Below are 25591 nucleotides of genomic sequence, written 5' to 3' on the forward strand. Positions count from 1 at the left end.
CCTCTCACCACCCACAGGTCTTCTCCACCAGAACGGCTCTTGATCCCCTATACATTGTCTCTTCATCTCCCCCTTGGGGTGTTTAGAAAGGTGGTCGCATCCCACTAAAATTGATTTCCCAACAGACTAATGGGTCATATAACCTACAGTTGGGTAAAAGAGGATTAGAAGATAATGAGGTGAGATCAAGTTTTTTAAATCACTGTACTCTTTTAGACTTAAGGTATCAAAATTCCAGAAACATCATTAATTTGGAACCGGTCATGTCCCAGATAATTCTGGTGAAATGTCTTATGCTATGTAGTTCTGGGTAGCTGGAGCCGAGGGTTTGAGGGTCAAGGGTGAAAGGAGGTGGGAAGTGGTAAGACGTGAGACTGGAGACATAAACTATAAATAGATAGAAGTCAGGTGATGCTAAGGAGTTTGGACTTAATCAAAGAATTTAAGCTGTGGAGTGACATGGTTAATTTTTTTTTTAATCTTTTATTTTTAAAGATTTTATTGGGGAATTGTGGGAGGGGAACAGCACTGGGGAATCGGAGGAAGGGGAACAGATAAGTTGCTGTCCTTTTGTTCTTCAGTCTAGTTGTGGAGGACGTTTCTTCACTGGCCCATGTTGGTGTTATCATTGCGCTCTTCCCGGATGAGCCAGTCACTTGCTGTCCATTGGACAGCCGCTCATGGTGGCTCACAGCAGCTCACACCCAGCTGCCGGCCGCTCACGCTGTTTGCCAGCCACTCACGGTAGCACGGCAGCCCACTGCAGCAGGGGCTGCAGCCTACACCGCCACAGCAACTCACAGCAGCTCAGCTCCAGATCAAACTGTTGTTCACCATCTTAGCTGTAGAGGGTGCAGCGCCACTGGCCCTCATGTGGGATCCGAACTGGGGCCCTGCTGCTCAGAGCCAGCGTCCCAAGCCAGCTCTTAACTGACAGGCCACTCGGCCAGCCCTGACATGGTTAATCTTAACGAGGTTCTAGAACTGACTGTCATGTGGAAAATGAACTGGAAAGGGTAAGGCTGGAAGCACAGAGATCATTTAGAGGCTTCTCGCAGTAAGCTAGACAAGCGGTGAGATAAAATGGTGGCAATGAAAATGAAGAGAAGACAATCGATTTCAGATATATCAATAATAGTGGAGCTTTTTGGAGAATCCGAAAATTCTAACTTACAGGATTTGTTAGATCTCAACTTGTCACACACTCACTGTTTGCTGCTCTTCCAACTTACAAGGATTCTTTGTTGTATCCTCAAGGATCACAGTACTTCATAGCTTAAGTTTTTAGAGTTGGTTCTAGAACCCAATGAGATCCAACTAAAACTTCATTTTAGGGCAGACCTGTCTCTGTTACCTCTAGTATATACTCCATACAGACTCTTGGATTCTAATTTCCCCAGTCATCCTGCCTTCTTTCTTTTCTTTTTTTTTTTTTTTACCATAGGACAAGAACTAACATTGAGATCTAAAATTTAAAATGTTAATTGTCACAGGGCACTATGAAGTAAATGCTCCTGTCACCAGGTTGAGGTTTTTTCCCCTTTGGAAGGTTATATTTGTGTAATGTTTTTATTTTTATTTTTAAAAGATTTTATTGAGGAATTGGGGAAGGGGAACAGCCAAGTTGTTGTCCTTCAATCTTAGTTGTGGAGGGCGCAGCTAGCTCAGCTCCAAGTCCAGTCACCATTCGGCTGTCCGTCGGCAGCCGAGGCCGCTCAGCTCAAGGTGCTGTGTTCAATCTTAGTTGCGGGTGGGCATAGCCCACCATCCCATGCGGGAGTCGAACCGGCAACCTTGCTGCTAAGAGCACACGCTCTAACCACGGAGCCATCCGGTCTCCCGTGGGCAGCTCAGGGCAGCTCAGCTCAGGCGCAGCTCACTGGCCCATGGGGAATCGAACCGGCGACCCTGTTGCTCAGACCTCGTGCCCTTAACCAACTGAGCCACTTGGCCGGCCCTGTGTAATGTGTTTTAAAAATGGAAGAAAAAACTTCACAAGTTTCAAACACAAAGACCAGTATCATAAAGAGCTTTAGATTTTAAACAGTTGTTAGAATTGCCATGATTATTTAGGTACTCTTTAATTTCATTGGTGGGGTTCATGCACTCTGATCTGCCTGCTATTTGCCATTGCAAAAACTTCATTCAGTGTTCAAAATGAAGGCTTATGAATCTGTGCCTCATATGCATATGTTACAAATTACCAGGCGTTTGTAATCTATGCCCAGTATTCCGCCCCGCCCCCCCCATTGTTCTGAATAATTGAAAAATGTCTACATATTGGAAAAAGGGGTGTATTTAAATCTGTGTAATTCTTACCTATTTTTAGCTGAGAGAGTCCTTGAGTCAATGGAAAAAAAATTTTTTTTCTTGGCACTCATCAAGTGAGTGTTATCTTGTTACTTAGTGGGATGTGTTGTTATTTCTTAGGAAAATACAAACCTGTGTTTATTCTCAGGCATTTTAGGAATAACAGCCGTCATTTTATTTTTATATATGTGTTCTTGGCTGTATTCATAAATTACATATTTTGAGCTACCAAATAAAATATTTCATTCAATATAAATTGATACAGTAGAATGGAAGTTATTTATTTAGATATGTTTTCTAGTTCAATTTTCTCAGCCTATGTAAGACCGCTTTGTTGTAATAGCCTGGATTTTTGAAACTCACAGTATTGTTTCTCTACTATCTACTTGCAGATTATTTCATTTATCCGATTAACTCAATTATGTTTGTAATTGATATTGATAAAACCAGAATAAAGTTTATATCTACCCAAAACTGCTTTTATTATTATTATTTTAAATTTGCAAATACTTTTCTCTAAGTGGAAAGAGCTGGTTTATGATTTAGAAAGAAGCGTATAATAGGTTAAAAAGCACCTCAACCTTATATTTGATCTCTCAACTACCATATAAAACCTTAAGGAATTTTTATTAATTTCATTCATTCATTCATTCATTCATTCACTCAAAAAATTATTGAGCCACTTCTGCATGCTAAGCATTGATTTAGGTGCTGGGAGTACATCAGTGAACCAAACTGGGGAAAAGAAAAAGAAAAACAACCCTGCCTTCAAAGAGCTTACATTCTGATAGAAAATAATAAGATATTTAAAATACATTAATTCAAAACAATAAACACAATTAGGAAACAACTCAAATATGTTATTTTTTGATATCTTTGATTATTGACCTTAGAAAGTTTGAGCTCTCTACCTTTTATCATGCATAAGAAATAGAAATTCATTTGTCTTTGCGTTATTAAGAAAAATTTACATTTCATATTATGCTTTTTTATTGTGATATGCCCAGTTGCCCCACCATGCAGCAAAGTGCTGCATTAATACTCATTCACTCATTTGATAATAAGCACCCTATGCTGGGTCCCAAAGGTTCAGTCTTCAGCAAAAGCAGGAAATGTGCCTTCTCTCTTCTGCAAATTAGGAAACATGGTTCATAGTTGGACTTCAAGAGATCCGAGTTGTGCCAATCTTAGAGCAGTATACATTTTTTTTCTTTATGTAAGTAATATAAACCACATTACAAAATTAAGAGGAAAAATGAAGAGGAAAAGTTTAACTTGAGCACAACCACATATCTACGAAACATTTTTTTTTTTAAAGTGATGGCGAATCTGTTTTAACTCCATGTACCAAATTTCCATACACCAAAAACTGGATGAGAAGTCTGCATGCTTTTTGTAATATTGAGCGCCAAGAAAATATACGGGTCACTGGAACTTCTTACTTGATTCGTGCTGAGTTTTGCCTGCCTCCTGCTTCTTGTGAACAGGTTACCCAGTGAGCAAGGCCGAATCCTCACTCTGGATTCCTGGTTTTCTCTCTTGATTATATGTCAGTATTTTAGGCACCATATTGCTGCTAAGATTATAAACCTTTGAAAATGGTTAAATGATTTTGGGTTTTTTTCTATAAAAGAAGTAGGACCAAAAAGTTAAAGAAGTTGTGATGATGCAGCCAGGTGTTTCTGAAACTTGAGTGATGTGTGGGCAAAAATATGTATATAACAATGCTACTTACTATGTAACAAACCTAAATCTAGATGTAAATGCCTTTTATAGATTTCACATGTTAGCAACAAAACAACTTTATAAAACACCTCAAGTCCTAATAAAACTAAAAATAAAATCAAGCTAGTATTCCTATAATATTGGAGGACAGTTTAGCTGAAACTTATTTGCTTTTTCAAACAAGAGTCTGATACTGAGTGCTACAGTAAGGTTCTTTGAGTTTGTTAGTCTTGCCATGTGCTTTCTGATAAAACTTGGCTGCTATTTTTCTCTACTTGAACTAACCTTTGTTTATAAGGCACCTTGATCTCCATATGGTGTGACTGTCATTTTGTAATAATCATAGCTAACATTTACTGAGTGCAAGGTATTAGGCAGACGCTGTTTTAAATGCACTACCGTTTTAAATGCACTACTTAGATTTTTCACTTAAAACAAATCTATGAATGAGGTACTATTATTAGCCCCGCCTTACAGATGGGGAAGTTGAAGCACAAGGAGATTAATTTGCCTAATGTCACAAAGCTAACAAGTGAGAAAGCTAGACTAAGCAGTCCGACTCCATGCTGTTACCCATTCGATTATAATGCTCCCCTATGAATCATTAGCCTACCTTTATTAAATTTTGACAACTGAAATAATATTTTGGCAACAGTGTGATCATTAATGCAACACCAAAATCACATAGCAACACCCCGAGGGATTTCATCATGCTTATACCTGTGTCTTATAGAAATGAAAACACAATTTAAAAAAATTCTTGCAGATAAATTCGTGATGTCCTAAGATTATAAACGCAAGGAGAAATATTGATTTGGAAGTCCCATGGAAAAATTTAAAACATAAATAAAACTTTATTATAGAAGACTTATCCAGTCATTCATTCAAGTCTTTTGTAAATGATGATATTTATTGGACTGCCAACTCCTCTTAAAGGAAGTAAGTCTGAATTATAGAAGGAATAGAGTTACTTTTTGACAGTAAAAGCAGGTAAGGGTGTGGCTGACAGAGGAGGCCAGGGACTGTCTCTTACCTTATGCCTGCCGTTGTCAACCTAGTGTAAGTGGTTTGGGAACTCTTCTGAGAGATGATGGGGATGAGATGGACGTTTTTGTAAAATACGAAATAAATATACCCAAAAGGATAGGCAATGTGAAGAAAGCTAAAAATAGAATCAGAAAATAAGAAATCAATGCGGGGAGTATAAGAATAATCTGATTGGTTACTTTAGCTGTACATTAAAATGAGCCATGAACTCCCAACAACTGGCAAAAGGTAAATCTGGTGATTTTCTTATACTTTTTAATGTCGGCTGCTGAAGAGAAGCATACCAAGTCCTAGTTTATTTTTTTTTATAAATTTTATTGGGGAACAGTGTGTTTTTCCAGGACCCATCAGTTCCAAGTCAAGTAGTTGTTTCAATCTGTTGGGTTGTCGGAAAAGCCATGACACAATTTTGCAATGAAAAACATAGAAAAAATACATCATGACTTTTCCAACAACTCAATAGTTGTGAAGGGTGTTTTTCCAGGACCCATCAGCTCCAAGTCAAGTAGTTGTCTTCAATCTAGTTGTGGAGGGCACAGCTTCTTGGCCCGTGTGGGAATCGAACTGGAAACCTTGGTGTTATGAGCACTGTGCTCTACCCTACCTGAGCCAGCCAGCCGCCCAACCAAGTCCTAGTTTTGAAACCTAAGATTTATGTACATTATACACACTCTGATATTGACCTTGGACAAGCTGCTACCTTTCTTTTAGTCTCTCCTGTTAAATAAGAATGTATCACATATGTGATACACTGCCTAGAGTCCTCCTCCAGGAGTCAGACCTGAGTCAGTCCCATCCCTCCAACTTCCTGGAGCACTGGTCGATGAGGGCTTCTGGTTGGATTCCTCCCAGGCATGTCCCCTTGCCCATGGAAGCTGTCTCCCTCAAGGTTAGGCTCCCTCTCAGGTGGCAGCCTGAATCCACTGAGTGGCTGGTGCTGAAATGCAAAGGTACAGCCTCCTTGCTTCAATTCAGGACAACTCGGAAGGGTTGTGCAAGTTCCATACCTCACTCCGGGATAGGCTGAGGCCCCTGCCCATCCCCTCCCTCTCAGTCTCCCGCCAGTAAACCTGCCCGCAGTCTCCTCAGAGACTGTTTTCTGGGATCCTCTCTTAGCATTATTGTCAACATTAGGAATAATAATTGTAAATTGCGTAGACCAAATCTCAGCACACATTAGGCACTGACAAAATGGTAGTTACGGTTTACTTTCATTCTATGGGACATTGAGCCACACTTAGAAAATGCTTGATTTTTGTAGAAGGTACCGACATGTTTTCATATGACCATTGTTTTTGGCAACCCTTATACAGGTAAGAATAAATTATAAAAATACTGCCAAATGAGCTATAAAAAGTGTTATGATTGCCTGAATTTCTTTCTAACAGCTTTCTAAAGTTCAGGTTGCCCAAGGATAGATGCATAAACTTATTTTCAGGTTTTTCATAGGAAGGGTATGTGACAGTATGAAGATATATTCTTTCATGCACTTATCTGTAGTTTACACCATGTAGGTGCGAAAAAAATTTTTTTCTGAAATAATTCAATATTTACCTTTTTTTAAAAACAGTTGACCGAATCTTGACTTAATGCTTGTACCCAGATATCTTGATGGAGGATTTCTAATAACCTTACTTTTTAGATGATTTTATCCAAGTGTCAAGATTGTTTCTTTTTTTTCCACAACCAAATACATAAAATTTACTTAATGGAGAAATCTGTTATTATAGGATATCTTTGCATTATAGATGGTAGTTTTTAGTAAGAAGATAACAAAGCTGAGAGAATCACATGGTCATATGAAGGGAATAAAGTAGCCTACTGTTTCGGGCTGGGGGCGGGAACTTCCCTGCACAGTTTCCTTTTTAAACATTAGTATCATGAGTAGAAGAAGGTACCTTTGTATTTGGGAAGCAATACAATGTTGTAACAATAAAACTGTGTGACTTTCTTTTTTTGCAATTTGTGTGTGTGTGTGTGTGTGTGCGCGCGTGTGTGTGCGTGTGTGTGTGTGTGTGTGTGTACACGTGTGCATGTGTATTTCTTCCTTTTTAGACATGGTTGATTGTGGACAGTTAGTACGTCATGCACGGTGTTTGTATGGGATGTCTTAAAAGATGAATGATTCTCCCCTGCTATCCTAGAAATATTTCAGATAATTCTCTTGAATGTGTTCTTTCAGTTATCACATACTAATAAAAGGTAACATTTTTTACATCATCCGAATACCACTGTTGAGGTGGTGCCCCGGGCTATGAAGTACTGAGAAAAAGATTCAACAGAGATGCTAGTGTGGCAACTTCAGAGGTGATGGAGGAGGTCAGATAAAGTCACCTCTAACCCAAGTCAGTTCTTTCCCAAACAACTGATATTTTCTCCCTTTTATGGGGAGGATGTTCTAGACAAACAGTGTTTCTTTCCCAAACAACTGATTTTTTCCCCCTTTTTATGGGGAGGAAGTTCTAGACAAACAGTGTTGTCATCTGACAGTCTTTGATGACTAGAACCACCTGTGGCTGCTTATGTCTGAAATAGTTAAGTAGTTCAGAATACCCAATTTTTTTACCTGTCCTCTTTTCAACGGAAAAGCCTTGAGGATTCCGTGTCTAAAGGATTCTTGTATCCCAGAGAAGCCCTTAAACGTGATCAGGCACACTCGGTGTGGCTTTCATTGTGTTGCTGCCGGTATGAGCTATTGTATGAGTATAGCGTTAACAACTTTATGGCCACATGAATATAGTTCCTTGAGCAATGGAAGATGTTTGTTTTTCACAATTAGTATTTTCCACCTCGAGGCAAGCCCCTCAGCTGCTAGCATGGAGGAACCCAGAAAACTTAGGAGTTGATACTCATTGAGCATCAAAATTTCCTGAATTATTTGTTCTATGCAAGAATCTCGCCTTCATGAAGACAGTACTGACCAGTTATAGACACACAAGTGAGGCGTTGATAGCCAGATTCCGAAGAAGTACAAGCTGGTAGAATTCAGTCCTGGACAGTCCCCATGGAGCCTGGAGCTCCAGAGAGGTAAGATCTCGGTTTCTGGTGGTCATTCTTCCGTCTGGCCTTACAAAAATCCAGGAAACAGTTCCAGTCTTTCTCCTTTTCTATCTTTGACAAAATGACTTTATATTTTTAATATTTATGTAGGTTGTAAGGCATAACAAATCAAAGTTTGAGCAGAGCGACAGAGCTCTATTTGGCAGGTGACGCCTCCTCTCAAAGAAAAATATAACAACAATGGCAGACACTTTTCAAACAGCCTTGCCCTCTGCCATTAGTCCACTTTTGTTACAAAGATATTAATTTGCTTTACTGATTATAGCTGTATCTGTTTTATACCCTTTTCTGTTCCTGCTCTTTTCAAGATTTTAGGAGCCCTCCCACCTTGGATTTATTGATTTTATAAATAAAATCCACCATTTCGATTAAACAAGTTTCCTGATTTTCTTTGCTGAGAAAAATTTGATCTCGCTAATGATTTACTACTTTTAAATTACCTTAATTCATTTACTTAATATACTGAACAGTCCTTATGTGATAGGCAGTATGCAGCGTTCAGAGAAACAGTGAACAAGGTAGACATAACCCCTCACAGGCTAGCGGAATAGCTCTCTTTGGGAACATTTTGCGGGTGGTGTTTGGTAATTTTTATATGCCAAGTCTCTTCTGAAGACATACTTGTCTTGGGGCCTTGGCTCGTTTGTTAAGGGAGAAAGTTGGACTAGACCAGAGGTCGGCAAACTTTTGAGATGGAAGAGCTGCCAGGGGTCAGCAAACGGCGGCTCGCGAGTCACATGCGGCTCTTGGGGTACGTACATGTGGCTCTGAAGTAAAATTGAAAATGAAAATAAAACTATCATAGTTTCATTTATAAAAATTTAAAGGATATTATTCACATGATGGTGATTATGTAAAAATATATTTATGGCTCTTGAATAATTTTTAAACTGTTGTGAGGGACAGGATTGGCTCTTCCAGGGGTTGGCAAACTTTTGAGACGGAACGTGCCCAAAGAGCCGCATGTGGCTCACAAGCCGCAGTTTGCCGAGCTCTGGACTAGATCTCGAAGGTTCTTTTCCATTCAAAACGTCCGTAATGTTTTGGAAGTTGGAACCTGGTTTGCCATTTAGAGCCTTGGGCAGCTCCTCCCAGCGCCAATCAGTATATTACAGAAAGTTTTATAAAAGAGATATTTGGCATTCTGACTACTGAGGAAAGTGGTCAAGAATTAACTTATACATACTTGCTTCTAGATGTGTGAATTTCCTGTTTTAAGTTTTTGCCTTAGGAAATTTATCTAGCTGTCTGTATTGCTAAGTTAATCAGATATTGAATGTTCCAAGTGTGATACAATTGGAACAGATAATTAGCATAACTTATGAATCATTTAACAGTGCTTAATTGCCACATCAGAAAAAGGTTTCTTCCTCAGGGAATAGAAAGTGCTACATTTTTGTAAAGAGTAAGTTGACATCCTTGTATAATGCTTTAAAGAAACAGGGAACTTGGCTAATTTACTTCTTAAAGGGAACATTAATGCTGCTTTATCTAAATGGGCAGAATACTGAGTAAACTCGATAAATTGTACTCAAATTGGGTGTCCCAATCGCTAGAGTCTCTTGTAAAACCTAAGGCTTGCATTAAGTCTACTTTGTTTTAGGGTTTCTGACTAATACCTATTGTATTATATTCTTTTATGGAAGAAATAACCTCAAGTTCTTATATAGACTCTTCAGAGAGTCCATGTTCTCCCCTGAAACTGAATGGAACAGTTTTATATGTGCATTTTTCTGGGGAGAAGATTCATGACCCAAAAAAGTTAAGAACCTCTGTTCCGGTGGATAGGAAAAGGAACAGGAAAATTTAAGAATAGATCTTCCACTTGCCAAAACTTCCTATGTAGCTTTAAGAACTGGGGGAGTGTAAAACAAGTGCTGTATTTCTGTTTTGTTTTGGTTTTGTTTGGTTCTAAAGGACTTAGGGAATTGGCAAGTCAGTTTGCCAGGTTTTAATTCTACGAAACCGAAGAAAATAGATAGTAAAAGTTCTGCTGGCCCCCAGATGGATTTTTGCCGTAGATGACTTCCTAATCATTAGTTACATCTGTGTGTGTATGTATATCCAGCAATTTATACTATATTGTTAATATCCCCCTTACTGCGTGCAGAAATGTGTTTATTTCAGGGTGTTTTTTTTTTTTCTTTCCTACCTTTGTGCTCACACTAGGAAAATAAAACTAATTAAATTTTGAGTCTTCCTTAAAGATATTGAAATAAACTCGGTGTTGTTTTGTTGCCTCAATTAACCAAGAGCAACGAGTTGTAACAGTTACAATAAAGCAGTAATTTAGTTTAAAGGAAGAAGATAATTTCACAAAGACTTTTTTTTTTTTTTGCCTCAAAATACACATCTGCTTAGGCTGAGGTATTGTTTTCAGCACTTTTATAAACAATCAATCCCTGGAGATTTGCTCCCAGTGTAGTTTCCCCTTTCTCTTGTGGAATATCATATGTGATTTTTAAGACTTTGTTTGCAAATGAGTGTATTCTTTATTTAATCACTTGGGTTCAACGAATCTCAAATTTATCATATTTAGTTGGCAGATGGTTAAGATAAACTGTGTAATCCATTGTTAATACAGCCAGTTTGACAACTACATTTGAAAATCTGTTTCACTGCTTGTTTTTTCTTATAACATTGTTTCCTGCTATTATAACCAAGCTCTCCTCCCAGCAGTTGGACTTTATTGTTCCATCTGACATCTTAGACCGATCATGCCAGTGTTATCTACTCAACATGTTTATGTAGTTATTATGCCTTATTTCTAGTCCTCCCTGTTACATATCCTGTCCCACCTGCTAGAACAGTGGTTTTGTCATGGTGCTTATTGTACGATTGTATGAAATGGGGCAAATTTTGAGAAAATGATTGAGCCAGTAGCAGAATTGGTTGGCAGGGGCCCATACGATTTGCTTCGTTTACTTCCTGCCTTGCCATACATACCACGGAAGAATTCAGTTCTTCCCATTTTCTGACAGTCAAAGGAAGGATTGGAGGACACTGAAACAAAAGAAACCTTTTTTTTTGTTTTTTTTTACCCCAAAGTAGCTTATATAATGTCAGAAAGGGCTTTGATGAAACCACTGGCGTACTTACAGATCTTATTTTCCAAGCCTTTCATTATATTATTTGCCCTTTTCTGAACTCTACAATTTCCCTCTCTTGTAGCTGGTTCGATGCCCAGAACTGAATGCTGTGCTCCAGCTGTGGCCTCACCGGTGCTGAATAGAGAGGAAGAGCCACCTTCATAGCTTACATGTGATTCCTCTGCTTATACAACCCAATACTGGATTTACTTACTTTGGCAAGATAGCTGCATCGTGCACTGTATTTAATGTTACGTGTACTGTAACCCTGGGTCTTTCTCTGCATTGCTGCCGTTGAACCCCCAATCCTGCCCATCTAAAACTCCTGCCTTTGTTTACCTGCCCCCCTCCCCGTAGACTCCCCTTACATTCATCCGCAATGAATGTCATCTTTATTCTCTCATTTCTTTTCACTCTAATCTGAAAAACTTGGGCAAAACTTGCCCTCTGTCTATAAATTGTCAGTTGTCAGCCATCTTATTTTTCCCCCTGCTTTGGTAATGGGACATCTTTCGAAGCTTTTCTTTGGTTCTCCTTTTTGTAGCCATTAAGCACTTGGCACGGTGGATTTAGTAAGCATTCACCTGGCATTTCTTCCAAATCAAATACCTATGAACTCTTCTGATTTGACCACCTAATCAAGTTATTACTACACTTTGGTTCTTCTATCTGGATTCTCTTGACTCCTCATGACCCCTCTTCCCTGGGACCTCATTCAAGATGCAGTACATCTTACAGTTCTCCCCCCACGGGGGAGACAGTAATCTTGATTTACCATGGAAATTTCTCACAATAAGGAAAGTGTTCTCCTTAATTGTGAATGAACAGTCTTTAATAATTTTAAGCCAGCTCTTTCCCCCTGAGGTCTTCAATGTTTTAAAAAATGCTAGAGCTTAAGTTACTATAAATTTCTAAGACGAGTGAGCTAAAGAAAGAAGGAAGGGAAACAAGGTTTTTGTGCTGAACAGGAAATAGGAAATGGTTCTCCAAGCAAAGCTCAACTGAAGTTCTTGTTGGGTTTGGTGCAGCTGTCTGAAATGGGAAGTGAGACTTCGTTTTTCCTAGGTTCTGGAGCGCTATCTTAATTTCAGAGTTAGAGTGGGTTTTTGAGTTGGTTTATGTAGGACTGTTGACACAGACACACTGTTATTTAATTGTATGCTTTGGTGGATCATTCACAGTGTGGAAAGTGTAACCTGTCTGATTTATTATGGGTGATAAGAATTGGAAGGTCTCCGCATGCCTTTTTTTATCCATTTCTAAAGTCCCTCTAGTTTAACTAAATCCCAGTGTTTCTTACAGTAGCAGTCAAGCTGATGTTTGAGTGCCTACTTTTTTTTTTTCTATCTTAGTTAAAGTGTCCTATGTAAATAGCCTCTCCTTGAATCTGTGGTCTTTACTGAACCCAGAAGGTACCTCGTGTATTTGTTTTCAGAGAGTTAAAATCAATTTGGAAATCTTTTTAACATTATTTCAGTACATCAGATTTTATATGGATGTAAGATTACCAAATATTTTCCCTTCAGACCCCCTAATAGATATTTTACATATCAGCATATTAACTATTAAAGTGTACTACAAATGTACACTACAAAGAAGTATAAAATATATCACCTGACTGTTCTTCCAGATCTAAAACCATTGGTTATTACTAGTTTTCTCATTCACAGTGACATAAGCCAAGTGCAATTGTAAGCTCAGTTTGGTGGTTTCAAAGAAAGTAAATCTTTTCTGTGGTTTCCCACCACGTGTACTGTCAGAGGTTGGTGGCTTTGCTTATGCCTCCATCTTGATAAATGTGACACCTTTCTTCGAAGGAACTTAGTTGTATTCCTTGACTTCTGAGATAAGCCTCAGTGACAGAGCTGACTGGGCTCCATTGTGTGCCGAGGGCTTTTCTCTAAGGCAGCCGGTCAGGCTTGAGCAGTGGCACACTTTCCAGCTCCATTTATGGCCGTGGCAGGGTGAAAGGGACACAGCTGGGTCTCTCCATTTACGGTCCTTGGAGGAGCGAAAAGAGGGGCTGGGGTGTTCTTGGAGGCAGCAGCTAGACATTGTGAGATAAAAATAAATTGGCAGCAGATGTTTGCAATTCCAGTTCCAATCTCTGCCAGGAGGACAGAGGGCACTGGGAAAGGGGGGTTTGTAGAAAGGCCAATGAGGCCTGCTGCCAGCATTTGTCTCCTTCCATTGGAAGGGCTGCTGACAACACGTTTCCCAAGTTCATTTCTGATTTGTTCTAGGAAGTTGTGTGTTATGTGCTTGTGACTATCCTTTACAAAGAGAAGGAAGGACCACTTTTAAAGAATGTAATATCAGAAACCTTCATTCTTGAAGGCGTCAATTGACGCACTAGAAGAGATTTTGAGAGGGAGAATGAGGAAGGTATTTATGCAGGGGGTAGGCTGGCCGGTTTTAGGACGGACGGGGTGACGCTAATCACTGCTCTGTTTATGTCTGAGGAAGATCATCATATGTATCATGCTTTTATTATTCCCTTTGCCCATCTGGATTTCTGGAGTCAAGGGACAGATCCGCAAAGTATTTAACAGAGTGTCTTCTTGTGGTTTGTCAACTGTGATTTAAAGATACTGAGCTTTCACGGAGGCGCTATAAAGATTTTTGAGTTATTTTAGTTTGGTGAGAAACGGAGATGTCTTATGGAAAGTAATCTCACATTTAGGAGAAATTCATAACCTGGCTATTGCATACACATTAAGTTTTAGGTCAACTGGTTTTGCACAGTTCAGTTAGAAAGCATTTGGGAGCCACCTGAGAAAAAGGGCCTTGTCTCCGGAAAATTCCAAGTGGAACCCAGTAGAATACAAGGAGCAACAGATGGAATAGAGACTGAGTGTAACTAAACTAAATTTGGAAGCTGGGATAAGTCCTTGATTTATCTTTTGAAATGTCATGTAAGATAGCATAAGATGTACCATTAAACTAAGGAAACTGGGCTAATAATCAGAAATATGCCTTAGAAGATCATGAAGAAAATTGAAGGGTTGTGCAAGATAATGAAATTATCCAGGTTTTATCTTTGAACTTGCATAATGATAATTATTTGCTGTGTGCCACGAGGCAGGAAAAGAAGTGAAATTGGTTTGTTCAGCTGGCAGGTGGAGCTGGAAAATAAGATTCGTTTTATTGGCTCATTTTTAGACATAGGTATTCGAGTATTATTTCTTGATAATGGATGTTTGAGACTGGGAATCCGTAGCATTATTGATTTGACCCCTTTTAGCAACTTCCCCAAAGACAGAGTGAGTTAGTTAGGAATATGGACTATGTAAGTAGTATGTTTTACTAGCTGATTTGTTTAGGCAATTGATTTTATCCTGTATTCCTTCTTAATCGAGAGTAAGGAAGGTGATATTCTTTGCTTTGGGAATTCTTCTTTCTGTCCTCCCTTCCTCCCTTTTTCTAAATTCTGGCACAACAGCAGCTCTTTCTCTTCTGTGGCAGGTGTGCATCCTATTGGCTGGCTGGTATTTCTTGTTTTCTTGTTTTTTTTGTTTTTTTAAAAAATTATTTTCATATTCTTTTTAATTGGGGGAGGGGGCATAAACGTGTATGGGGTATATGCAATAATGTTGTAATGTTTCTTGTTTAATGGATAATTAATTGCAAAATAATTGTTTGAATTATAACATGTTTGAGTAAATGTTAAATTAGTATTTTTTTTCTAATATAATAATGAATTTGAAATCTAGCATTCCTGTAACAATGTGTCTATGTTTGTCTGTCTATGTCTGTCTAATAGTAATTAATATCTGTGGTCCGTACCTGGAAGAGGAAGTACAGCTTTAAAGGAATAACAAAAGACTTTGTGTCTTAGACCCTTCGCAGGTGTTACAGTCGGGTGAAAGAACATGGTGTTGGGAAAAGAAAGAGCAGTTACACATTTGAACAGTTGGAACAGGTGTTTGGTCAGGGAGGATGGGATGCTCAGCCCTGCCAGCCTGTACTTATTAACAGTAGTGGCTTGTACCAGGAGCTGGAGTCAGATGGCAGCACTATGGAGGAGTATTCACAGGAGGACTGGGGAAACCACAGTCAGGATCTCCATGGCTACCCAACAGATCAGGAATTGGGTAAGAAAGCTGATACATATATATATATATATATATATGCTACTCGTGTGTGTGTATACATATCCCTTTCTGTGTGCACCGCGACTGGAACCAATGCCTTGCTTGGTCAGCACAAGGCATGTAGCCAGCCTGTTTGGGGCACTTCGGGCATCCTTGGTTTCACCTTAAAACTGCCCGCTAGGGCTTGGTGTTGGTCATTTGGTGATTTGGGTACCAGCAAACCTAAAGACACAGAATTCCTAATTCTGAGCTACACAGGAAGCTCAGTGGCTGAATCCTATGCAATTTTAAATATCCTGCACCTCCTCGTTGTAAGATGACTGCCACGAGCACTGACTCTTGGCTCAACGACTATATATGTAACTATCTTTTCCTTCCTTTGTCCCCAGTCCTTTTTCTTTTCTATTTGTGATTTGGAAAAGATCTTCTCCCAGACTGTAGTCTGAACAAAAAAATGAAGGGAAGCCTCGGTTTATCTTGAAAAGAGCTCATATTTGAGCTTTATCAGCGATCATACTCCTTCAAGCTTCGTAAAGGGTCCCATCCAAACAACAGCTACAGTGATTTATCCATTCTTAGCCTTAAAAATGGAAAATAAAACTCCTGGCCATCAAATCTAAACTTATGTGGCCTAGTTAAAAGAGTATACATAGTTGCTTTTTGTAGCAAAGGCTCCAATTTTTTTTTTTTAAAGGCTCCAATTTTTATTTTCATGATTTAGGAGCACTAACCAAGTTTCTGCTACAGCCACTGTACATTAATAGTAATTTGTGTGATGAGTACTCACTTAGAAGTAAATGTTGTTACTCCCCAGAGAGGTTCTCAGGCAACCCCCAAGGAAGTATAGTAGGATCGGCATTATCAGTGTGCTTCCCCAGCTCAAGATAAAAGTCCAGGGACATGGTTTTACAGAATTCCTCCTGATGCAGAAATGCTAATTAAAAAAAAAACAAAACAGGATTAAAAGCTAATATTTCTTATGAATGCTGGTTTTTTAAAAATAATCTCAAATACTGGAAGAGAGAGAGAGAAGAAAGAGGCCATGAAACTTAAGACTAACATAATGTAAGAGAAAGACTTAAAGATTGGAAGAAAAAAAAGCAGATGCTAAGCGTTCACTACCTCTTAATTTCAAAACAGTAATAAGGGCTACATTACTTTGGCATCCCATAACTCTGGTTTTGCTGTAAAGAGTTAAGTCACCCAAACCTTTGGGGGAAAATAACACGCAGAGTATGTTGATCCTGATATTGGGGAAACAATTGCTCTGTAAAACCTACCTCGAAAATTTAAATAGCACAGAATTATTTTCATTTTTGTCCCTTTAAAAATCATGTTTGCAGTGAAATTAAGCTTTAAGCTCCTAGCTAGAAATCTAATGGTGACCTTGAAGAATTTTATACTTGTAGAGCTGGTTTCTGATCTTGCATATAAATGTACGCATCTCATTATATAAGAGTTATCTTTATAAATCTGGCATTGAAACTAGAATTAAGTCCTCGAATTGGAAAGTATGGAATGAACAGTAAACATATAGCTACATATCTACATAAATGTATACCACCACTTAGGAAAATATAATTTGTTTCAAAAACTGTTTTTCAGATGAAATACCTGTCACAAAGAGAACATTAAAAATAAAACAAGAATCTTCTGAAGAAGCACAGTAAGTAGATGCCTCCCCTTTCTACAAAGTGTATTTATCTAAATTTAACGACCGTTGGGAAGGTGCTTCGTCAGCCATTTCACTAAGGAAGCATGTCTAGCCGTTCTTCCTCATCTTCTTAGCTTAAGTCTTCCAGTGGTTAACCTAAAACATTGAGAATTTTGTATACAAGAAGAAGAAATAAATATGTTACACGAAAATAAGCATGTTTGTGGTGTTCTGTGTGTGGCTAAAGATACGTGGATATTTAAATAAGCTAGAAAGACGAGTCACAGATCCCTGAGTTTATCTGTTGTTAAGTGAAATGATAGGAGGGCTAGAGGAATACTTAAATTTCTTAAATACTATCACATATTATTTGGGGAATCAAAAAGCAAGCTCTTAGATGACCTATTTATACATTTGGGGAAGGAAGCAGTTGCTGGAGGAAAGTCTAAAAAAGGCCGAGGGGCCAGGGTCCTTCCACTGGCTCGTATCACCTGTCTTCTCCCTCAGCGTTTGGCAGTATCTCTTTTGTAAGGATGTCACTGTTCTCTGAGTTTCCACATATATTATGTTTGCAGTTCTTTAAATAACTTTAAGTAAGTCTCTGATTACATTTAATTATGGAGGAGACTATATTAAAAGTTATAAACGGAAGAACGTGAGGACCACCGTTTTTTGTACCTGGTAAGCTTGGAGCAGTCATAGCACCCACTTACTCTGGTATACTTCACTCCATACATGTACCTGATGTTTGAGAGGTGGTGGAGGAAAAGTAAAAAGGAAGAGGCAGGCGGAGAGGACCGTGATAGATTACAAGCCACACAATGAAGAAACACTGTTAGTTGTTCTCGTTCAGCAAACCACCACCAACAACAACACCCCTTTAAAATGCTTGTTCCTTTTTCAGAGTATCTCTGGAACCAAAGAATTCCCATTTTCAGCTGATTCCATGTCTGGGGCAAGGGTGAAAGTTTAGGGATCAAGAATTGTTCCCCCAAATTGTAACCATTTCCTACTCCTCAAAAAAGAAGTTTGTGACTCTGATCAGTAAGTTTGAGGCCATCTCTTGTTGGGAGGTAGGTCTCTTTTTAAATTGTGACATCAAAATATCCCAAAGGAAGGGAAACTTTGATGAGTATTTTCAAAAATGAGTTATTACAAGTCCATACCTTCAAAACCCTATTCTCCAAAGAGGCCATCGTATCTTTCACTAACATGTCCCATCTCTCCCTTTAACCACTCGGGACTCTGTTAATGTAACTGGGAGTGAACTCAAACTTCACAGAATTGGTGTCACCATCCTCAAACCACGCAAACTTTTCCTCTGGTTGGAACTTCAGAAATCAGGGAATATGACAGTTTTCAAGGACCGTTTCAATAACCAGGTCTAGTTCTCACTGTGCCCCATAGCTTCGAAAAGCTGATAATAAGTCCTAAGCCCAGGGAGCTTCAGGCTGAGGTCAGATCACTGACAGCCTCTGCAGAAATATTCAGCCTGTGCTTCCCCTTCTCCAGGTTTCAGGTCACAAGGTGAGAGATTTTAGAGAAGTTCCTAATAGGGCAGTTGATTTTGCAGTGCGACAGTTTCCTCAGCGCTATTCCTTACTAGTGATTTAGGGCTGTGATAGTGCTGAGTAAAATAATTCATTTGGGCATTGGTGTTTTTCCTCTGTAGGTGTGTTACAGATGGGACCAACCTGAACTAGCTGACGTAACCTATAGTAAAACACCAACCTTCATCCATTAAGAAGAGTCACCTATTCTACTCATTTATATAGCAAGTACCTGCTGTATGTCAGGCATTGGGATACATCAGTGAGCAAAACAAGCAAATATCTCTGTCCTCCATCCCAACTCCTTAGCCTAGTCCTCCTTGAGATCAGTGAAATATTTCAAAACAGGACAAGGAAGGATGGTGGCAATGAAAGAGAGTTCTCTATAAAGCACTGACCCATGCAGAAACAAGTTCCTATATCTTACTTAGCTTCACAAACACCACAGTATAAATATTAGAAGGGCAATCAAGTGCCTTTGTGTCCTCCGAGAAGAGGGACAAGCCCCCAGGAGTGCAGTGATTTCATGTAGATGGACACTCTGACATTTGAGAAGCTTTCAAGACAAACTAAAGGGTGGAGGGATAAATCCAGGGCAGTTTTTGGCTCCAAGAAGCAGCTGATAACAAAATGTTAGCTCTTTGTCACCTGGCAAAGAAAGTCAAGGAGAGTAAGAGGACAGACAGAATGACTGTGGGGAAGATCCCCCAGTTTGTTCCAAAAGCTTTCCCCCTGGAACATTGGAATTTTAATAGGAAGTTTCCAGGGTCTCTCTCTCCTTCCAAGAAGCTGTTTGTTAGTAAGCCAGCGCGTATACCCTCTCCCTTGTATACCTTTGATTGTATGTGAGTGGTAGTTGGAGTATTTTGGTAGCCTAAGTCTATGATTGATGAGAGAGGGTAATAGTTTGTTGCTAAGTTAATATTTAACAAACTTCAATCTGCCAGTATCAGTTTTGGCATATCTGAGAAGCAAACTTGTAATTATCTATCTATCTATCTATCTATCTATCTATCTATCTATCTATCTATCTGTCTATGAATCACCGTGAAGTATCAGTTACAATTATATGAGTTAAGCAGCATGTATAACAAGAATTTCCAGCATTTTCTGTCCTTACTCTGTTAACTCTCTAAATAAAAATTGAAATTTCTTTACTTTTGCTTCCCTTTATAAAGTATTTTCTAGAATAGTCTCAAAATCTCATTACCTTGAAATTTTCTCTTAAAAGCTAAGCCTAATATGGACCTTTTCCATCTGAATTCTTGGGTCTTAATTCTGTGTTAAACTTGGGTCTTAATTCTGTGTTAAACTAACAGTTCTTTTAAATTTGATAGTAGTAATGAATTTCAGACAAGTAGAAAAAAAATGTCAGTTTGTTTTTTATCAGATTATTACTGATAATCAGTTGCCTATTTTCCCATAACAAGCATGCATGGGCCAAAATTATTGAACTTTCAGAATTTCCCAGTTAAGTTAGAAATTACGCTGTTTCTTATTTTAAGTGAGACTGGATACCTTTCTGAATATAGCATCCTTCACCTGCTTTTGGTACTTAGATTTGAAGTCCATCATGCACATTATAATGGCCACTTTAAAAAAATTCATGATCCTTGGGTTTCTGAAGTCCTAGGGTCTTATGTATCAATAGTTACTAAGATTAATACAGCCAGACTATATAAGACATGGAAAGCAGTTTATCACTAATTTCTAGAAGCTTCCTGGGGGGAGGTGGTGTTTCTCAGATGTTAATACTATGATTATCTAGACTTGTACTGTCCAATATGGTCACATGTGTTTATTTAAACATAATTTCAAATTATAATTAAACATTTTAATACTTCACTCACACTAGCCACATTTTAAGTGCTAATGGCTACCATATTGGACAACACAGATATGGAATGTTTCCAGCATTGCAGAAAGTTCTGTTGGACAGTGCTGATTGAGACACGTGAGGAATTTGACTTTCACTTCTCTTTCTAGGAAGAGAGACATCATGCAGAATATCGTACAGATTTTGGAATCAGTACAGTTGAAATGGGAACTGTTTCAGAGCTGGACAGACTTTTCAAGGCTTCATCTTTCTAATAAACTGGCCATTTTTGGAATTGGTTATAACACCCGTTGGAAAGAGGATATTCGCTATCATTATGCTGAGATCAGCTCCCAGGTGCCCCTTGGCAAGCGACTCCGGGAGTACTTCAACTCTGAGAAGCCCGAGGGACGGATCATTATGACCCGTGTGCAGAAAATGAACTGGAAAAATGTTTACTACAAATTTTTAGAGATCACTATTAGTGAAGCTAGGTGCCTGGAGCTGCACATGGAAATTGACTGGATACCCATTGCCCACTCCAAACCAACTGGTGGGAACGTTGTTCAGTATTTATTGCCAGGAGGCATTCCCAAAAGCCCGGGCCTTTATGCCATTGGCTATGAAGAATGTATTGAGAGGCCCTCCTCACCCCACATGGAGCCAAGTTCCCTGGACCCAGGAAAGGAGGGCCGGGTTGACTTGGAAACCCTTTCAGCACAAGCCTCGTTACAGGTGGAAATAGAACCCACCCGAATTATCTATTGCTACCTCGGGATTGCTGAGGTCAGGACTCTGCAGCAATGCTTATTTTTACATTTCCAAGCAAATACCAAAACCTTCAGTAAAGATTGGGTTGGTATTAATGGGTTTTTGTCTCAGAACTGTATTGTAGACCCCGGAGTCTCCCCCAAATCTATCTACATCAAGTTTGTGGAAGTAGAGAGGGATTTTCTTTCCGCTGGCTCTTTAGTTGAGTGCCTGGAAAAAGCCATCGGATACCCCTTAAAATTTAACAACTGAATGTCATCCTTCATAAGGATTTGGGCTCTTATCTCCCTCTTCTCTAACTCACTTGTCATTACCCAGACTGTTTCTCATCCAGATGCTGCCATCAGAGTCTTCATGGAAACTCTTTCCACGACTGGGCCAGTACAGCTTCTAAGGAATCACAGTAGACTTTGAGCAAACAAAACAGACCTCACGTGAAAATGCTCATTTTGAGCAAGCAAGATATACAGCGAACTTGCATCGTGGGTCAGCTGTTTCTTTTTTAAATCAAAAAATAATTTTTAAATGGATATTAGAGCCCTAATATAAACAAATGTAGGTACATTCCATATTGGACAAAACTTATACTTTGAGTTTCATATGAAATTGAAGAATTGTATTTTTTTCACAATGTTTCATTTTTACACATCTCTATGTCTCTATATAAGTATTATTTACAACCCTGAATAAATAAGCAATAGATAATGGCAAGTTAAATCTTGAGTCACAGTAAATAAGACTGTTTTTCACTATCACCTTTAGCTACTATTGTATATAATTTAGAGTTTCATTTTTTTCACCAACCAAGTGTTTTGCTATTTCCAATCAGTGTTGCCTGCAAAGACCTTTGTTTCTGTGATGTACCAACTTTACAGTTGTGTTAACGTTTAAACTTTTTTAAAAAAATTAAAGTCATTCCTGGCCTCTTGGCATACTAGTTGAGCTTTTTATAACAGAGTATGGCTGCACTGGCATTGCGTACTATACTCTGACTTACTGCTAAGAATGGACAGAAAAAACACAGTGGGATACCTTTGCTTTCTTCTACTTTCTGCACCTGACTGACGAATGTCATTATTTTTTTGTCAGAGTGTACCAAAGGTCATGGGACATTTGTTTTGTATTTCTCTTTTAAAAATGACTAGGATATTCCTTCCGACCCTAAGTACATTGGTGTATAAGAGACTTTCATTCCTCTTTTTTATACTAAGTAATCGGGCAACTTGCTTATGCACTAGAGAATCAATGTCATCATGCTGCATATAAAAAAGGAGAGAAGCTCCAACAGAAACATCCAAAGAAGTTTTTAAGTGATCCATAGGGTAGGAAGTTGTGAGCTATCAGTCCATTAGGCAGGTACCCATCACATTTAGATCTTTCAGAGATTTCTGTGGGTCAACTAGTACTCCACTTAGAGCTTAGTAATGTTGGTTAAGAGCCAGCTTACTCGTAGGGTAGTCTGGGATCACTTTGGTGTCATGGTGGGGACTTGTTAGATTGGTTATTCATCTTCAGTGATTTCCGCATATCTCTCAGTTGCTCTACTTTAAATGGACTGCAAATCTAGGTAAGAGCTATAATTCTCTCTCCATTTTTCTATACTAATAGAAGATAAAATTGCATATGGATTTAAAAATATATATTCTTTTATTTCCTTGCCACCTGAATGGTCTCAAATCAGTGATTTGTCATTCCTTTTGGTTGGTTGATGCTTATTTATCTAATGGCTAGAGAGCCTGTAATCATTGAGATGATTTTTATTAAGGTCATTTGAGTCTAGGTTTATGGAGTTGGCTGTTTTCTGATGTGAGCTGCTAAATACGGGTGCTACTTCAGGACGAGTATAAATATTCTGGAATGATAGAGTGTAGCACCCCTTCTCCCTGGACACAGTCTACAGCTATGGGCCTTAGGAGATTCTCATGTATTTGCTTTTTGGAACTTAGAATTACAGTCCTACAGGCTGAGTCTGCATTGACCATCTTGTAGCAATAATTTCACAGTATTCAGTGCTAAGTGCTGCAGGAAAAAGCAGAATTACCAGGAATACTGCATGGCATCCCTAAAACTTTGCCACTTGCCAACCCCACTTTCCATTGCTGTTGGGTACCTAGCTGGGGCAGAGCGTTTTGTGGACATTGAGTGAGATGTTTAAGATCCACCTCACATTACTGAGAATGGGGCTCTGACAGGCCACTGTGAAAGCATGGGGAAATCGGCAAAGACTGATATAGTCCATGATTTCACAGTGGGCTTGGGATCGTGAGAGGTAGGGGCCAGCGGACAAGGCTGAGCAATGGGTAGTGGAAACTTGGAAAGAAAGTAGCTTGCTGACAATGAATATCCAGTCTCTTTGGTCAGAACATTCTAGAAAAGAGGACAACATGAGCACTACTAAAAACAAAAAGTGGACTATTTAGACCTTTTCGAAGACTTATGACTGATGCAGGGTGGATAGAGACCCTATATTCAAACATAAGAATCAGCATTAGAAAATACTTAAGAGATAAATGAGGTATAACAAAGAAACGCTAGTGACCTGCAAGTCTCTTACAATGTAGAACTATGAACTTAGCTCTTGCACACAACATGGTTATGCAGGCAGTTCCCAGGTCACTCACAGGTCATCTGTGCCAATGTTCTCATTTCACACAAGAATAGAGAGGAATGTTCACCCTAAAATGCATCTTGGCAAAACTTAAAGTAACGGAGCTGCTCCGCTGCCTTCTACCACTTGACTATCTTGGGATCAGGAGAAGTGCATGTAGTAGGAGACAGTGGAAATTCTTTGGAGTGAGGGCAATGAGAGTCCTGAACCGACTGGACTTGTGTCACCTGGAAACATTGACCACTTACCAATAAATCGGGTTGCAGCTTTACTTCCAACGCTGCAGATTATTTGGGATCCGAATTCTAAAGGAAAAGTTAGCTACAGAGAGTGAGTGTTGAGGCTCTACCTTATGAGTAGCACGTAATAAGGATGAGCACAGCCTGTGTAATTAGATGCTTTGGTACAAACCAAGAGACTTTGTACTGTGTTTCTGGGGAGAAGTTATACGTATTTGGGGGTGACTTAACCCTGGTCTGGAAACAAAGGAGAGATGTTTACAAGAGGTGGTTTGCAATGTAGGCCAAAGTCAAGAAAAATTTGAGTGTGATAGAATAGAAAAACCAAATCAGCACCACCACCACGTCCCCCCCCGCCACACACGCACACAGCCTACTTGACAATTTCCAGTTTGTAGATCGCTGCAGAAGGGTATGAGACTGGCAGTTATCTGTTTCTGTTGCCTTTGCTGCCACTGAGCTGTCAAGTATTAGATTCCATGGTTTGCACTGGCAGTACAGCGTTTGCATAGGCACTTCTCAACGCCACTGCCTGGCAGGTATTTGAAGAGCAGCCCGGCAAGTCGCACTAGGAAGAAGCAGCTCGGAGGGTCTGTGTGCAGCACAAGCACAAGGTACACACTCAATGTTAGAGCAGAACAGTTTGGAATAAACGAATTCAGGAGGTCTGGCTGCTTTTCTTCCCAGTCAACTGCCACCCAGAACAGGCAGCGCCAGGAATCCGTGGTTATGCTTTCTGCCCTCGGTGGCCTTTGCGCGGAGGTTGAGCTGTGCCCGGATGTTTGAAGCATCTTTGTTTGGGCTGCACAGAGATGCAGGAACAGGTGCTTGAGCTTCGGTCAGGGGGCCGTGGCCGCCAGGGGGCGCGGATGGCGGGGGAGGGGCGGCTATATTAATTCCGCGCGAACAAGATCTTGTCCTGGGAATTAATGATCACAGCGGGCCTGAGGAGGGGTGGGAGGCAGTGAAGACAAGGGAAATAAAGCCTCGGAGGGGCTCCGTCCAGTCTCGCCGCAGCCCTCTCCTCCCCAGGCAACATAGGTCGTAGGCTGGTGTTTGCGGAGGAAAGCAGCTGGGAACCCGGCTCGCGTTGCCTCAGTTTCCCGCTCAACTCCCGAGGAGTCTTCACGCCACTCTTTCCCCGGTCCGGGGGACGAGGCACAAGACCCGGTGACCCTCGAGCCTGGGTTTAGGGCGTCCCGGAGAACCTGCTGCGAACCCTCCCCTCGCCGCCCACAGAAGAACACGGTCCCCTCGTTCCCACGCCGGCGCCTCCTCTGCGTCCCGGGCCTCCTTCCCGGCAGGCCTAGGCCGTGGGAGCGACCGGGGCGGGGGCGGGCGTGGCTATAACCCGCCCCCTCCACCCGCTCCTCCGCGCGGCTCCGGTGGCCCAGCCCTCACCTCCGCCCTGGGAAATCGGTCGTTTTGGACCAAAGAACGGGGTCCGCTCGCCAGACCCTCTGGCCCTTTCCCTGCCAGCCCCCGACACTGCGGAGTCCCAATGGCCCCGGGAAAACACGGCTCCGCTCTTCCTCCTTCAGGAAGGCCGCCTGGGTTAAATTCGGAGCCCGTTAGTCGGGCCAGAGCCTGGCCGTTTACGGTGTAGGGGTGCGGGTGGCCCCTGGACA

At 40.2% G+C, this 25591-nt stretch overlaps 1 protein-coding gene across 8 annotated transcripts in view; it reads left to right on the forward strand.

The window, feature by feature from the left end:
- The window catches only part of MSANTD2 (Myb/SANT DNA binding domain containing 2), a 30566-nt gene extending 8518 nt beyond the window's left edge, over positions 1-22048 (forward strand). For 2 of the 8 annotated variants that reach the window (XM_019658906.1, XM_019658907.1), the window contains exons 2-4: positions 15226-15325; positions 16931-16991; positions 20516-22048. In XM_019658906.1, coding sequence (XP_019514451.1) covers positions 15226-15325; positions 16931-16991; positions 20516-21368 — 1014 coding nt within the window. In that variant the 3' untranslated portion in view covers positions 21369-22048. Of the gene's footprint in view, positions 1-11313; positions 14697-15069; positions 15326-16930; positions 16992-20515 lie in introns of those variants that run through there. The other 6 variants (XM_019658908.1, XM_019658914.1, XM_019658905.1 and 3 more) reach the window with 6 other exon arrangements.
- Positions 22049-25591: the final 3543 nt, after the last annotated feature.

The sequence above is a fragment of the Hipposideros armiger genome, unplaced genomic scaffold, assembly GCF_001890085.2.
Source record: "Hipposideros armiger isolate ML-2016 unplaced genomic scaffold, ASM189008v1 scaffold_291, whole genome shotgun sequence".
Lineage (NCBI taxonomy): Eukaryota > Metazoa > Chordata > Mammalia > Chiroptera > Hipposideridae > Hipposideros > Hipposideros armiger.